The sequence below is a fragment of the Oreochromis niloticus genome, linkage group LG13 (genome assembly GCF_001858045.2).
Source record: "Oreochromis niloticus isolate F11D_XX linkage group LG13, O_niloticus_UMD_NMBU, whole genome shotgun sequence".
Lineage (NCBI taxonomy): Eukaryota > Metazoa > Chordata > Actinopteri > Cichliformes > Cichlidae > Oreochromis > Oreochromis niloticus.
Genome location: NC_031978.2, coordinates 4965146 through 4982061, shown reverse-complemented (window position 1 = coordinate 4982061; position 16916 = coordinate 4965146). Strand labels below are relative to the sequence as shown.

Here is a 16916-nt window from a genome sequence, read left to right as displayed (position 1 = left end):
AAAGGTCTGAGTATAAGCTTTAGAAAACAATGGACAGATGCAGTGAATAAAAAAATGTGTATTTTAATAAAGTATATTGTAGAAGTGCTCTTGTTTGTTTGTTTTTTTCTTTTTTAAAAGATATCTGAGGTAGCTCATCATCTGCTCATAAATGAGCTCGAGTTTGTGTGTTTGGTGCCTATTCATAGAACAGCCACTAGGTGGCACCAAAGTAAAAAATAAATAAATAAATAAATGGACTGGCAACCTGTTAAGGGTGTTCATAGGCTACAATTCCCCCATGACCCTGGACTGGATAAGCACAATAGGATTTATAGATTGATATTTTGAGAAAACTAAATTCATTTGCCCTTTACTACCTGTAAAATAAATTTTGGACACAATGTATGTATGAATTCCAAAAAGTGAAACATGTCCTTTTGCCTCTATCAGGTCCAGACTGCTCTCTTTCCGTTCCCTCCACTGAGGCTTTCTGGGTGCTGCCCAGCATTAAACCATCTGCTCAGTCTCTGGGTCGAGCGTCCCACCGGGCTCTGGTGCATTCTGGGTTGATGTGGGTGGTGGGAGGTTACTCCTTCAACTACTCCAACTACCACATGGTTCTCAAGTAAGACGCATCCATCTGACTTAGTCGACTGTGATTGTCTTTGAGCTTTCACACTTTTTTCCACTCTTTCCCTTTGTTTAAAGCTACAACCTAGAGACCAGCACGTGGGATGTGGTGCCTGTCAGCAGCGGTCCTCTCTACAGATACGGACACTCACTGGCTCTGCATCAGGTAATCCTGCTTGAGTTTTATATTTCACCAATGCTAAAAACAAGAAGCGGTATCATGTTTTTGGTACTACTCCACAGCAGTGAAAATGCAGACTATAATCAGAAGGTTTTAGCATTTATTCTGGATTCTTAGCTTCGTATGCTGCCTGCCTCAGTTTTGTACCATCTGTGCATCTTACCAGACAGTGTTGAATCATTATATTTTACTATTGTTGTAATAGAATAGTGCAGTCAATTAACAGACTTCCTCAGTACAGATGTTCAAATTAAAGAATTAACTGACTGCCTTGAATGTGTGCTTCTCTTTCTTCATTTTGATAAATATTAAATAAGTCTGCTTTGACATTGTATAGATCATTTATGGGGGAAAAAACCCAGACAACAAACTGATTAGATGGGTATGTGTTGCAGTCCATGTCTAGAAACAGCTCTTGCTCTCTGAAGTTATATGGGGTCATTTCACAAGACTGAGGCGTTTCTAGGAGACTGGCCCATAATTCAGCTTACCTATAAAGAAATGAGAACATCAGAATCATTCGTGTGTCTGCTATAGATCAATCACGCGAAAGCCAGGGGCATCAAATGATGTGTCGCTGTCCAAATACTGGGGCGCTGTTGTTGTTTTTTTTAGCGTGGAAGGAATGGTTTAATGGTGGAGGACAGGAGGGAGAATGAAGACAAACATCTCTGTCCTGCTGTGCTGAAGGTGAGATTTGACCCAGAGGAGGTCAGAGCGTCTGACTGAAGCCTGCTGATGATTTGTAGCCTGCAGTAACTCCTGGCTTGTTTACTGTACGCACAGCTTTAACTTCAAACCCACCCTGTTACTGTGAAGGTGGATGAAAGGAATCACTTTGCTCCATCGGCAGAGTTTCTTTTGAAACGTCTTTGACTTGAGGACAAAGCAGACCTGCTTTTGTTTTTTTCATGAGACACTCTGAGTCTTCACCTCTCACCCTTTAGTTTCACACTGATATTTTTGGGTACTCACTATTTTAGGTGATTATGTTCGGTAGATGGGAATCACACGATGGCTGATGGTTGCATGGCAAGGTGTAAGGCTGCAAAAAAGGAGAACATCAAACGCCTTTTTTTTTCTTCAGTTTACAGCTATTATAATTAATATATTAATATTTACAGTTAGTGACTAAATATTTACTGTGCCAAAGGTGTTTGTCAGCATAAAATGCATTAATAGCTGTGCTTGAAAGGTTTGCAGCAACTAAGTGCTCCTGCAGCAGCACCTGCAAAGACAAGTGATTTAATTAGCTGATGCTAACAGACGCCATATTAGAACCACCTGGCTAATGTTATCAAGTTCCTCCTTATGCCTCTAAGTAAACTCTGATCTTTAAAGGAGCTGTGGTGTTTTTTATGTTTTATGGCACCAGAAGTGTGCAGCAGGGCCCTTATTTTAGCTTGTATTGATACTATCAGGGTGTAGCATGTACACTAATCAGGCAATCAACCAGAGACATGATGATGGGCAGCCAAGACTTATTAATGCATGTGGGGACTGAAGGCTGGCCTGTGTTGTCTGATCTGACAGATGAGTTGAACATGCTGGACGAACAAGTCAAATCCAAAGAGGTCCCACTTTGCAACTTCCATGATTTAAGGATCTGTTGCTAACATCTTGGTGCCAGATACCACAAGACACCTGCAGGGGTCCAGTGGAGTCCTTGCCTTGATGGGTCAGGGCTGTTTTGGCAGCTAAAAGGGGGACCAACACAGTATTAGGCAGGTGGTCATGATGTTATGCCTGATTGTTGTGTATCCCTGAAGATCACGCAGCAAAAAGTTGAAGCAAGATGATCAGTTTTATTCAGGTCACTAGTTTACTGCAATGCCCACGAAGTGGTCAAAGATCAGTAATGATTTTAAAAACATATTTAATGAATCAGTATCTGGATGTCTTGTCTTTGTTGAGATCAGTGCTGTCTTTTGCTGCAGAAGACATTTCCCATTAATGATGATGATGAAGAATTCTGAAGTCTTATTGCTATCAGCTAGGGGGCCCATCAGAAGGTCTGCTGACTGCTCAGATGTTATTGGATATTAGAGCTCAGGCGAGACTTCATAATACTTCCACAAACATCACATCACTCTAAAACTAAATCTGTCGTGTTTCCCTTGTGTAGGATGACATCTACTTGTTTGGCGGGAAGTTGGAAGCAGGCCCTGCTAATGTGACAGATGAGATGTGGGTGTTCAACATCCCCAGGCGTACCTGGTCATTACGGAAACCAGTCCCGCCACCTCCTTATGCCCTGGAGGGACACACGGCACATGTGGTGGAGCTGGCCAATGGCGAGCCAGTGATGCTTATCATTTTCGGCTACTCACCAATCTACAGCTACATCAATAAAGTGCAAGAGTACAACATCAGTAAGTGTGCCTGCTAAACAATGTGCAAAAATATCATCTTCCTTTAGAGACTTTTCAGTTGTAAATGGTAAATGTGGACAAAGTTTTAAGCAGTGACAAAAGCTTAGGCTTCTGACTGCTCTGAACTCTCATATACCAACAGCTTATGTGAGGAGGGGATTCTGCACTTATGGAAGCCAGAGGAGGGGCACCCAATCAGTAGAAAGGCTTATGGGAAAAAAGGCTGACGTAAAGATACAGGAAATAGTCAGTATCTTTTTAACTGCAAAAAATCTAGTGTACCTATGTTACCTAATGTAACCTAATAATAATAATAATAATAATAATAATAATAATAATCTCCGTGAATCGCTACCCTCTCCGTGAATCGCTACCTTATCGTGGTGGAGGGGTTTGTGTGTCCCAGGGATCCCAGGGGCTATGTTGTCTGGGGGCTTTTGCCCCCTGGTAGGGTCTCCCATGACAAATTGGTCCTGGGTGAGGGACCAGACAAAGAGCGATTCAGAAGACCCTTATGAAGAAAACATCGAGGGAACAGTTTACCCTGCCCGGGATAGGGTTACCGGGGCCCCGCCCTGGAGCCAGGCCCGGGGAGGGTGCCCGAGGGCGAGCGTCTGGTGGCCGGGCCTTAGTCCATGGGGCCCGGCCGGGCACAGCCCGAAGAGGAGACATGGGCCCATCCTCCCGCAGGCCCACCACCCGCAGGAGGCGCCATAGGGGTCGGGTGCATTGTGTGCTGGGCGGCGGCCAGGAGCAGAGGCCCTGGCGGACTGATCGCCTGCTGCCAAGACTGGCAATAGGGACATGGAATGTCACCTCTCTGGTGGGGAAGGAGCCTGAGTTAGTGCGTGAGGTTGAGAGGTACCGGCTAGATATAGTCGGGCTCACCTCTACGCATGGCTTGGGCTCTGGAACCAGTCTCCTAGAGAGGGGCTGGACTCTGTCTCAGTCTGGAGTTGCCCCTGGTGAGAGGCGGCGGGCTGGGGTGGGTATTCTAATATCCCTCGGCTTGCTGCCGGTAAGTTGGGGTTTTTCCCGGTGGATGAGAGGGTTTGTTCCCTGCGCCTTAGGGTCGGGGAAAGGGTCCTGACTGTCATCTGCGCTTATGCGCCGAGTGGCAGTTCAGAGTACCCAGCCTTCTTAGAGTCCCTCGGGGGGTGCTGGAAGGTGCCCCACCGGGAGACTCTGTTGTCCTGCTGGGAGACTTCAATGCTCACGTGGGTAACAACAGCGAGACCTGGAGGGGCGTGATTGGGAGGAACGGCCTCCCTGATCTGAATCCGAGCGGTGTTTTGTTATTGGACTTCTGTGCAAATCACAGTTTGGCCATAACGAACACCTTGTTCGAACATAAGAGTGTCCATAAGTGCACGTGGCACCAGGACGCTCTAGGCCGCAGGTCAATGATCGATTTTGTAATCGTATCACCAGACCTGCGACCATATGTTCTGGACACTCGGGTAAAGAGAGGGGCTGAGCTGTCAACTGATCACCACCTGGTGGTGAGTTGGATCAGGTGGCGGGGGAGGACGCTGGACAGACCCGGTGCACCTAAACGCGTAGTGAGGGTGTGCTGGGAACGTCTAGCAGAGGCCCCAGTCTGCGAGATCTTCAACTCACACCTCCGGCAGAGCTTCAACAGCATTCCGAGGGAGACTGGGGACATTGAGTCCGAATGGACCATGTTCAGCGTCTCCATCGCCGAAGCTGCTGCATTGAGCTGCAGCCGCAAGGTGGTTGGTGCCTGCCGTGGTGGTAATCCCCGAACCAAATGGTGGACACCAGAGGTGAAGGGAGCCACCAAGCTGAAGAAGGAGTCCTATCGGGCTTGGTTAGCCTGTGGGACTCCGGAGGCAGCCGACAGGTATCGACAGGCCAAGCGGAATGCAGCTCGGGCAGTGGCTGAAGCAAAAACTCGGGTGTGGGAGGAGTTCAGAGAGGCCATGGAAAAAGACTTTCGGACTGCCTCGAAGAGATTCTGGCAAACCGTCAGGCGTCTCAGGAGGGGAAAGCGGTGCTCTACCTGCACTGTGTATAGTGCTGGCGGAGCGCTACTGACGTCGACTGAGAAAATTGTCAGGCGGTGGAAGGAATACTTCGAGGACCTCCTTAATCCCACTGACACGTCTTCCGAGGAGGAAGCAGAGTCTGGGGATGAGGGGAATGACCCGCCAATTTCCGGGGGCGAGGTCACTGAGGCAGTTAAACAACTCCTTGGTGGCAGAGCCCCTGGTGTTGATGAGGTTCGCCCCGAGTTCCTGAAGGCTCTGGATGTTGTAGGGCTGTCCTGGTTGACACGCCTCTACAATGTTGCGTGGAGATCAGGGGCAGTACCCCTGGACTGGCAGACCGGGGTGGTGGTCCCCATCTTTAAGAAGGGGGACCGGAGGGTGTGTTCCAACTACAGGGGGATCACACTCCTCAGCCTCCCTGGGAAAGTCTATGCCAGGGTGCTGGAAAGGAGAGTTTGTCCGTTAGTCGAACCTCGGATACAGGAGGAACAATGCGGTTTTCGTCCTGGTCGCGGAACACTGGACCAGCTCTTTATCCTCTCAAGTATACTTGAGGGTGCATGGGAGTTTGCCCAACCAGTCTACATGTGTTTTGTGGACTTGGAGAAGGCATTCGACCGTGTCCCTCGGGGTGTCCTGTGGGAGGTGTTGCGGGAGTATGGAGTGTCTGGCCCATTGCTACGGGCCATTCGATCCCTATACAACCGTTGCAAGAGTTTGGTTCGCATTGCCGGCAATAAGTCGGACTCGTTCCCGGTGGGTGATGGGCTCCGCCAGGGCTGCCCTTTGTCACCGGTTCTGTTCATAATTTTTATGGACAGGATTTCTAGGCGCAGCCAAGTGGCGGAGGGCTTTCGCTTCGGTGGCCTCAGAATCTCATCTCTGCTTTTTGCGGATGATGTGGTTCTGTTGGCTTCATCAGGTGAAGGCCTCCAGCTCGCATTGGAGCGGTTCACAGCCGAGTGTGAAGCAGCGGGAATGAGGATCAGCACCTCCAAATCTGAGGCCATGGTTCTCAGCCGGAAAAGGGTGGAGTGCCCACTCCGGGTCGGGGATGAGTTCCTGCCCCAAGTGGAGGAGTTCAAGTATCTCGGGGTCTTGTTCGCGAGTGATGGGAGAAGGGAGCCGGAGATCGACAGACGGATTGGTGCTGCGGCTGCAGTGATGCGGACGCTGCACCGGTCCATCGTGGTGAAGAGGGAGCTGAGTGTAAAAGCGAAGCTCTCTATTTACCGGTCGATCTACGTCCCTACCCTCACCTATGGCCACGAGCTGTCGGTAGTGACCGAAAGAACGAGATCGCGGATACAAGCGGCAGAAATGAGCTTCCTCCGAAGGGTGGCTGGCCTCTCCCTTAGAGATAGGGTGAGAAGTTCGGCCATCCGGGAGGGGCTCAGAGTAGAGCTGCTGCTCCTCCGCATCGAAAGGAGCCAGTTGAGGTGGTTCGGGCATCTGACAAGGATGCCTCCTGGGCGCCTCCTGGGTGAGGTGTTCCGGGCATGTCCCACCGGGAGGAGGTCCCGGGGCAGACCCAGGACACGCTGGAGAGATTATATCTCTCGGCTGGCCGGGGAACGCCTTGGTATTCCCCCAGATAAGCTGGAGGAGGTGGCTGGGGAGAGGGAGGTCTGGGCTTCTCTGCTTAGGCTGCTGCCCCCGCGACCCGGCCTCGGATAAAGCGGATGAAGATGGATGGATGGATGGATGGATGGATAATAATGGATTGCATTTATATAGCGCTTTTCAAGGCACCCAAAGCGCTTTACAATGCCACTATTCATTCACTCTCACATTCACACACGGGTGAAGGCAAGCTACAGTTGTAGCCACAGCTGCCCTGGGGCAGACTGACAGAGGCGAGGCTACCATATCGTGCCATCGGCCCCTCTGGCCAACACCAGTAGGCGGTAGGTGAAGTGTCTTGTCCAAGGACTAATGTCTTGAATTCAATAGTTGTCGGTAAGGATACTTCCACTTGCCCTTGAAGTGGGCAGTTTTAAAAGCACTACAGGTTGTGTGAATTCTGTGAATTAAGAGAAGATGAGAATGTGTTGAATTTTTTCCTTTGTCGTTATAGTGATAAGTTAAAAAGGCATTTAAGTAAAGTCTAGGTTTAATTAAATGTCCTTTAACAATTCAGAAATGTTTGTGGCACATTGGTGATGACAGCATGAAATGGCTGCTTTAATAACTCTGGTGTTTATAGGTTAGCAGTCTTTGCTTGAAAGTTATGCTGCTACCCTGGCTTTGCTTTCTGGGTATGTAATGCTTTGTTGCAATCTATCTGGGCCGGGCATGTTGTTTTATGCATGGCACAACAGTAAAATCCAATAAATGAAGCCAGAATAAGAACACAGTATGGAGCTGAAAAATGCGTAAAATGCATCCATATTCATATTCTTGTGAATGGAGTGTGCTGCAATTGGCATTTGTTTGCAGTTTGACATTGCTTTTGTACAATTTTTGTACTGTTCAGTATACATGCTGTTGTAGTACATAGTGGAGTATGATGTAATTACCACACAAGAGTCAGATATGTGATAAACAGCCTTGTGTTTCATTTCAGTTTGTTTTGAACACAATCGGTGCCTGAAGACTAAAATGACTGGAGAAAAACATCAAGCCAGACTATCTAAAAACTGAGAAGTACAACACACACAGGCCCTGAAACCACTTAGTCTCAGCTTCTTCTTTCCTCTTGCAGATGTTCTTCAGGTGAACCTCAGATTGACGCCTGCAACACTCTTTCTGTGCACTTCACTTTAAAGAAACTAAAATCTTTGCGTCTGTGAGCTATACCTCCCGAAGCTTCTCTGGTTTAAAATTTAAAAAGCGGACTAGACTAGAAGACTTTTCTTGAACAGTGCTTGCAGTTTTGCACAGTTGTGCAGTGTTAGTGCTGTTCCCTGACAGCAGGAAGGTTTTACGAGGCGTTTACTCCAACAGTCCATGTATGACAGTCTGATTACTGATTTTATATTGGCGTGATAGATGAATGTAAGCTTGCATAGTTAACTGTGTGGACTAAAGCCACACCGTAACCCTGGTTGGCTGAGGGCCTGAGGAAATAGGTAGATGGTTCTAGTTTTTCAGGTTGAAAAAGTCTCCTCTAAAGCAAGTTCACTGCCATAGTTTTGTCTGTGTAGCATCTCTTTGAGATGCTTTTAAAATAATGTTAATATTGCAATTATCATCAGAGTATATCTGACTCCAAGCCAGGCCTCACTGTTATGTCTTTATGGCTGTATAGCCAGTAGATGGGAGTATTGTAACAGTGTTGTAGACCAGCTGATGGCGCTAGAACCAAATGTTTGAATAATTCTGGAGAGTAAAACACACACACATATTTACACACAGACTGAAAAGCAGAGGTGTGTGCAGCTACACAATCTTTACACACACCAGTGCACAGAGCGTGGTCATTAAGAAGAGGTGGCACCTAGGCTGGATTGTCTGGGAGAAGACAATGATTAATGAATCCGCTGCATTCCCTCACTCTCGTACCTCCTTGTCATCTTGATTTTTTTTCTTTTTCTCCCCCTCTACCATCCCTCCTTCTGCACTCTTTCATCCGCTGCTCACATGCTTTCTTTTTTTTTTAAAATCTCCCTCTGTATTTTTCTTTTCATCTGCCCGCCTCAGCTTCGGACCCCCTCTGTCATCTCTTTCCCCTCTGTCCACATCACTGTGTGCTCCTCTGCCTCACCTTCTTCCTTCCTTATCTCCACTCAAATGTCTATCACTTTCATCTTCACCCACCTCCATCGATTCCCTCCTTCCTCTTTCTCTGACAGTGTCACAACGTAAGTCTGCACTGAGCATCATTAGGCTTCAGAAGGAGCAAGAAGGAGTCAGTGCAATGTGGAAATGAACAGAGGGGGAGTCGAAGCGAAGTGTAAAATATGAGGTAAAAGGATTTAATGACCACTCGGAGAAGCAGGTTCACAGCAATTAGCTGCGAGAGATGTGATAAGAGTTGACCTTCTCCTTTCTTGTCGTCACTTCAGTGCTGCCTTTCCTCCTACCCCTGTTTCTCTTGTTCTTTCATGCTATTTTTTTCCACTCCAGGTGTGTGGTCGGCAGCCAGTTGCTCACAGACTTTCTTTTCTCCTTTCATTTTTCTTTTCTCAGTTGAATACAGTTCAGTGAAGCTTTTTTGGGGGCAAAATGCTGCCATTAGCAAAGAGAAATCACATTGACAGGCCACTGAATCATTTCAAGACTGATGTCAATATTAATATATAAGACGAGAAACTCTGGTCTAAAAGATGAAACAAACTTTCAGTGTCCCTGCTAAGCTATCAGAGTTTTTTCCTCTGTTTTCTCTAAATATACTTCCTTACTTCCTTATTTGTTTTGTTTTTTATGTATTTTTGTTTTGTTTAATATTTATAAAATATACAACAAAAATGCAGCAATTTTTTTCTTCTGGCTGCTCCCATCAAGACCTTATCTCTAGCATCCATTCTGTCTCACCAACTCTTAGCATGTCCTTCTTCACTACAATTATTAATTTCCTTTGTTGTCTTCCTGGCAACTCAATATTCAAAATCCTTTTTCCAATATATTCACTATCCCTGCTCTCTGCACATCTGCCTTCATGACCTCTGGTCCTTGCAGCTTCACTGTTACGTCTGTCTACCTCTCATACACATGCATTCTGTCTTGCTTCTACTTACCTTCAATCCTCTTCTCTCAAGTGCATGCCTTTACCTCTGCGGACTCTCTTGTGCCTGCTCCCTACAGATCATTTGCAAACATCATAGTCCACAGAGACGCCTGCCTGACCTCATCTGTCAATCTGTCCATCACCACTGCAAACAAGAAAGGGCTCAAAGCACTGATGTAATCCCACCCCCACTTGAACCCATCTGTCACTCTAACTGCACACCTCACCACTGTCTCACTGTGCTCATACATGTCCTACACCACCCTCACGTACATCAATGCTTTCTCTAGATCCACAAAGACACAGTGCAATTCCTCTTCTATACTTCCCCATCAACACTTGCAAAACAAACAACACGTATAGTATGAAAACATACTATTGCTGACTGATCATCCCCTCTCTTCTTAAGCTAGTTTTAGCATCATTCTCACATTTTCATGGGATTGCTCATTATTCCTTCTGTAGTAAGCACAGCTCTACACATCACCCTTGTGTTTAAAAATTTGTACCTCCTTCTCCATTCCTCAGGCTTCCTCTCACTCTCCAAACCTTTGTAAACAATCTGGTAAAAAAAAAAAAGTCCACTGCCCTCTCTTTTGGACAGCTCCATGTCTTTGGTGTGTCATGTGGACCAACCACCTCTCTGCTCTTCATAGCTGCTTCCCCTGTCTGTCCTCCCCTCTTTCTCCTTTTCTTTCTTCATGAACTCCTCAAAGTACTCCTTCCATCCTCTCAGCACACTCTCTCTACTCAATAGCACATTTATACTTCTGTTCTTAATCATCCTAACCTGCTGCACATGCTTTCCAGCTCACGTTTGAAAATGATTATCATGAATGTGTCTTACCTTAGCTGTCTGGCTTCCACCAGGATAAAACTGTCATGTGCAGTGTTGATGGGCGATGATTTAAAAAAAAAAATTATGCCTTCAAAGATTATGCCAATTTGCATCTAACTGCAAAGTGCTGTCTTTAACTTTGCTCAGTTTCACTTAAGCAGCATCGATCTTTTCACAGGTAATTCTCATATATAATGTTTTCACTTCAGTTTTTGATCGACTGCAGCATATTTTCAAGGTGGTTGTATGCTGTAAGAGGCCAGGCCAGGAAAAACTCCTTCATAGTTTGCTGTGTTGCATCCTCAGTTACTTTGACACAGAGGCATCTGCTGTGATGCTTACACCTCTGATGAAGTCTCACAAGTGTTAGCTTTAGTTTGATACCACACACTTTGTAATCGCAGAGAAATAGTCGATTCACTTTGGGCATGTGCTTTTCAAGCAGAACCTCAGAAAAACTTAAAAGGTTAATCATTTAAAAAAAAAAAAAGATTTGGGGTGCGTGGCCATCTGGTGTAACCTGATGGGATGAGGAAAGCAAAGACTGAAAAAAAAAAGGCATAAACAGACAGACAACAAACAATATAACAATAAACAGAGGGCATGTTGGTGGGCTGGTAACCGCTGACCGGAACATTCAGCTCTGGAGCCAGAGATGCCTGCAGGAAGGTACAGAGAGGGCAAAGCATGATCTATGACATGAAAAAGGCACAAAGTTAGTGACATGAAACATTGCATGGAGCGTAAAAATGAGGCATTTATTTTCTGTTGGCCTCCAAATACCTCAGAACTTTGAAACAAATTTAGCTTTGGTGTAACGAGCATCCACAAAACCAAATAGATCTGCTTTTTCTGAATTATATTTTATTGCTCTCGCTGTGTTGTTGCTATGTAGGAATGCAGTTATTATGATTTATGATTTGTAATCTTGAAATGATTTCATTTTAATTTTTGAACAAAGTTTGTGGAGTGTTCAGATTTGTATTTTTTTGAAATCTTCATTCTCAGATTTTGAAAGAAGAATCGTGAGCAGTTTCAGTCTAAATGCACTCTGTCCTCCCTTTTCTGTCTCTATTTTCGATACTACGCTCGGTCTCAGAAATTCTTCTTAGGCTTTGTTTATTTACTTCCTTTTATTTATTGGGGTTTGTCTGATGACTTAACCCCGTCCCATTTTTAAAATCATTTTCTATGCACCTGAATTAATCTCGCCTCTTTGAAAGGCCGCTTTTAAACTGAAGAAACTGTAATTTTCTGTGGCCTCTCTCACTGTTTGGCTCGCTCTCTTCTCTCCTCTCTTTGCTTTATATCACCTCTGGAATAAAAAGTGCTTTGCTTTTTGGCAAGCACAGTGAAAAGCCAAACTTGCCAAAGCATAAAAAAACATTTTAAGTGATCAACTTTGATCTTTCCACAGGGGTGCACTCCATTAATCAGCCCCCCTCTCTCCCCCCTCCCTGTTTGTTTGTGTCTCAGGGTCTAACTCGTGGCAGGTTGTGTCTTCCGGAGGTGCAGTGGTCCAGGGAGGTTACGGTCACAGCAGCGTGTATGATGAAGCCAGTGGCTGTGTGTTTGTCCACGGGGGATACAAGGCACTAAATAACAACAAATATGGCCTGGTGGACCACATGTACCGCTACCACGTCCACACAAGAACATGGTGAGAGCAGAGAACAGTACTATGGATTTTTTTAAATTGCTAACATTTCTTTTTCATGCTAAATGGATATGATTTCTTCAGCATCAAAAAAAAAGAAATTTACTTTGATGGCTATACGGAGGTTTGACCAATCCATCATGCGCTAGGTGAGTGGTTCTCTAATTGGGGTGCAGGGACTACATAATGCCTACGACTGAATTACATCAATAACACAAGTGGAATGAGTCCATTACTCTTTCCCTCATTATCTTTTGGCCATGGCACATCATGCACTCCATGCACTCTGTCATGAAATCACTCACTTCTGTGAATTTGCAGCAAGGTTCCTGCTGCTACATGGCTTGGCTCAGCTTAATAGCCAGCTAACTAGCTGGTGAGTGTTTAGAAATATGTGAAATATACCCAAGCTATCAAAAGTAGTGTTTATATTACGTTGGAGTCTTAAGAAAATGTCCTCACTGGCTGCAAAAAAGGTCAACCCTTAGTTTAGATCATAGGGACGGTGCATCCTGGACAGGCTCACAGAACCGGCATAAATATTCAAACATGTTTTAAAGTCAATTGAAATCCAGCAAATCACAGCTCAAACATCACTGTAAACATTTTTATCGTGTTTTGATTCAGATGCAATTTACCAAAAGTAGATGTTGATCAGCTCGTGTCCCTGGCCTGTTCACGTACTGCAGTTTTAAAGCTGCAGGTGTTTCCATTAAAATTTTCTTCTTTACATTACAGATAATAATTCTGTTCTTTTTAATCCTGCTACATTTCCTGACAGCTGATGTCATTAGTCACTCTGAGATGATTAAAACATTACTTCCACCCTGTTGCCTTTTAGACATTATTCATGCATTCTTGCAGCCTTTAGAGAACTTGCATGAAAGAGAGAATTTCATAACAGAAATTTATGCAAAATCATAATGTGCCAGAAACAAGAATATCCCTTGAGGAACAGTTCTTCACAATGGGTGTATTTACCTTTGATATTTTCCTATTTACCTTTGTTAAACGTTGAGGCTGAAATCATTGAATTTAATAACTTTGTTACACAGACCAAGATAAATTTGTGAATGCAACAGCGGTGCAATTCCAAATAAGCCTGCTATTATATATTATAGATATTGTGCTGTTTACTTCAGTTTAATGAAGAAATGTTTCACCATATAATAAAAAACATGTTTAATAAGAGTTCTTAATAATAGTAGTGAAAATATGATAATTTATTGTAGCCTCGTGTCTTAGAAAATAAAAAGTCTGCACAAAAGCTGACTTAATAACTAGTTAATGTGATAATATTAATAGTTCTGTGTAATCACTTTAAATATACACAAACTCTCTCTGAGGAAGGAAAATCACCAAGTTCCTGTCAGGAAGAGGAGACGGGAGTGAGAATGCAAGGATCTGCCAGGAGCTTTGACCTCAGATGAACTCTGACAGATGGATTGGTGAAAGTGGATGCTGGGCTCTATCGTGCTCTTAACATCTTTTAATATACATGTGCACAGTGGACACACAAGTATGCATATATTAACAAATGCTCACATGTGCATGCAATCTCTCTGTGCCTCTCACTTTCCAGCTGGAATGTGTTGTTGGAGTCGAGTGTCACTTGAGCTCTTGGACTGATGAAATTCCCAGACTGACACATCCCTGGGTGTTCCAGTGATTTATACTTCTCCCTACCAATGTAAAGATCATCTGGCCTCTGTCAGTGTAAAGCTTCTGACAGGCATCCCACAGCATGACAATCTTTTCTACATGACATCTATATGTTAGTGGTTTCCAACTGATTTGTAGCCATTAAATTTGTCACATATACTGGCCAGTTTAACGCCTATTCCAAACTGTTGCACGACAGCACATTTTGCTCCTGTATAGCTCTACAGTAGCTTTTTTCCCAGCTTTTCTTGTGTTCGCTCCCTGTAGATGGCTGCTCTACAGGTAACCCAGGATTTGCTCAAACCTGGAGAACTGCCTTCTCCTATTTTTCACCCTGGTCAATTGAATAACTTTGAAAATGCACTAAAGCTTGATGATTTTTGCATCCCTGGGAGTGTTCAAGGCTCTAAAAAATATCCTAAGAGTTTGGTAGATATTCCAAAACCTAGTCTCTGGTTTCGTGTTTATTATTCTGTGCTTTATTGTTGGCTTTTTCTATATTCATTATTCTTGATTTTACATTTTTATAACCTTGTAATGTTGTGGACTCCTAGTCAGCTCTCCTTTCTTAGAAAAAAAAGTTTGTCAATAAATGTAAATATATAATGTGACCTTATTTGGATTTGTTAAATTACACATGTATTTTTTGATAAAAATCTTTTTAATATCAAGCTATTTTAAACTTTTAGAAGCTGTAAAAGTGGCCAGTTTTGTAGTTTGTTGTCAATATTTTAAAATCAGTAAATATGACTTTCATTCCAGGTCGCGGTTTCGATAACATATTTAAAGTATGTTCTGAGTACTCGTAGCCTTTTCACAACAGAGACGGCGCTGCTCCAACATATAAAAGTCTCACATGAAGTAGTGTGTGTAGTTTGAGTATGAGAAAATTTTAATCAGTGAAGGGAGGGCAGACATACAAAATCAGCATTGCTGCAGTAAATTAAGCCACAGATAGTCACTGCAGTTGTTCTCTACTTTACAACCTTTGACCTCAGAGAGACCGGACACCACAGACTGAGACCTCCTACAATGTCAGGGTTGTGTGTGTGTGTGTATGTGTGTGTGTGTGTGTGTGTGTGGTGCTCCTGTGAAAGAACAGTTGGTATGAAGGGCAGTCACCACAGGCCAGGTCACAACCTGAGACAGACGCCATCAGTTGCAGTACATGCCTCTATGGACACACATGACACGCATACCTGACAAATTGTTGCTTTCCTGTTGTGCCTCACATTGCTGATTAACATTCTGTGTGTGTGTCTGTGTGTGTGTTCACGCAGGTTAATCCTCAAGGAGAGTGGTTTGGCACGGTACCTCCACTCGGCGGTGCTGCTGAGCGGCACAATGCTGGTTTTCGGGGGAAACACTCACAATGACACATCTCTGAGCAACGGAGCGAAGTGTTTCTCTGCAGACTTTCTGACTTATGATATTGGTAAGAACAAGTCGCATATAAACAGACACTTTCACATGGGTGGATGCTAGATTTTGAAGCAAATGTTGGTGTGAACACCAGTTTTCTTGTGCACAGCTATTAAAGGTCGGCCACTTGGCAGGTAGGTTGTTCCAGCTGAACACTTCTCCAGTTCTTATGTGGATTTAGTCATGCCAGGGTCTTTTGTATCTTCATGTAATCCAAAACTGACTTAATAATGTTAAGATAAGGCGTCTGTGGGTATATTTCACTCTCTCTTCTCACAGGCAGATAAGACAGTGAGATATAGTTTTTGCTGCACTCCTTGTTTTTGAGTTAATTTGTGGTAAATTATATGCCTGCCTGATGGTATTAGTTATTATTGATTAATAACTGGAACATCTAAAGGTGCTTTCATTTATTTTATTCTTCCTCCAAGGCTGGAAAATGGGTCCTTTCATTGAGTGATCTGGATGGAATTCACTGAATGTCTTTTCAGATAATTTCCTATTTTCTGTTAATTTGATATAATACTATTTGGAACCAAAACATTCAGTTTCTACGGTAAACTGTATACAAAGGGTGGCTCTAGCATCTGAGTCTCAAAAGTGAAGCTAATGCAGAAGTAAACAATCATTGTTTTCCCCACTACCAGCAGGGTTCGACTCCTCTGGTTTCAAAAAAATTGACGTTTATTTTGTAAATTATGGTCCTGTTGTGAGTAAAGCAGAAAGCAGTGTATGCTTTAATGTAGAGCTCTGCCAAGCAACAAGTGTGCAGTGTGTCTGGTTTCAGAGCCGATCTTTGTATATTTAAAAAATTAAGTTGATGACAGCCAAAATATTCAAGTCAGAGTTAAAAAAAAAAAAAAAAACAAGCTTCAAAATCACCACCGGGTGACAACGTGGTGTTAATTACATTTTATTTTGAATCGCTTTCACTTTTTGGGGTTTTCTCTTTGATTTTTTTTTTCTTTTGTCCTTCCACTTCCATCTGTTACTGTTAAAAGGCGAGATTTGCCTCGTGCCTACTTTTCTACATAGAAAATTTCCTGCTGCTTCTAACAATGACTTGTAGTTGACTAAAAGGGATGCTTTAACCCCACATCTGCACTCTGGGTGCTCCTGCTTGCAAGGAAAACATGTTTTTAAATTACGTTCTATATCTTATGCACGATAAGTCTTGGTTTGCTCTCAGTTCTGAAGTATTATATGCATTCTATATATTTATATTCTGCATTCACAGGTGATATTATCTGCAGTGCAGTTCCATACACTAGCCACTCATAAGCATAATATTCAACTCATACTGACCATCAAGCTTTATGTAGTATTCATTTGTTCTTATTAGTCATTTAGAGTGCTTTCTTCTAAAAAGAAACATGCATATGGTATTTGGAAGCGATTTCCTGGTGTGAATCCAATTTGTGCAGCAACAGCATGTTGAATTGCCCTTAATAGTACATAGAGGAAGCTGCAACGTTACTGCGCTGTGACAGA

The 16916-nt window shown here is 43.9% G+C and overlaps 1 protein-coding gene across 5 annotated transcripts in view; it reads left to right on the top strand.

Moving 5' to 3' along the window:
• Positions 1 to 16916, top strand: part of atrnl1a (attractin-like 1a) — a 338833-nt gene that overhangs the window by 56183 nt on the left and 265734 nt on the right. For all 5 annotated transcript variants that reach the window (XM_025897448.1, XM_025897447.1, XM_005473721.4 and 2 more), the window contains 5 exons: positions 433 to 607; positions 691 to 778; positions 2919 to 3165; positions 12161 to 12344; positions 15284 to 15438. In XM_025897448.1, coding sequence (XP_025753233.1) covers positions 433 to 607; positions 691 to 778; positions 2919 to 3165; positions 12161 to 12344; positions 15284 to 15438 — 849 coding nt within the window. The remainder of the gene's footprint in view (positions 1 to 432; positions 608 to 690; positions 779 to 2918; positions 3166 to 12160; positions 12345 to 15283; positions 15439 to 16916) is intronic.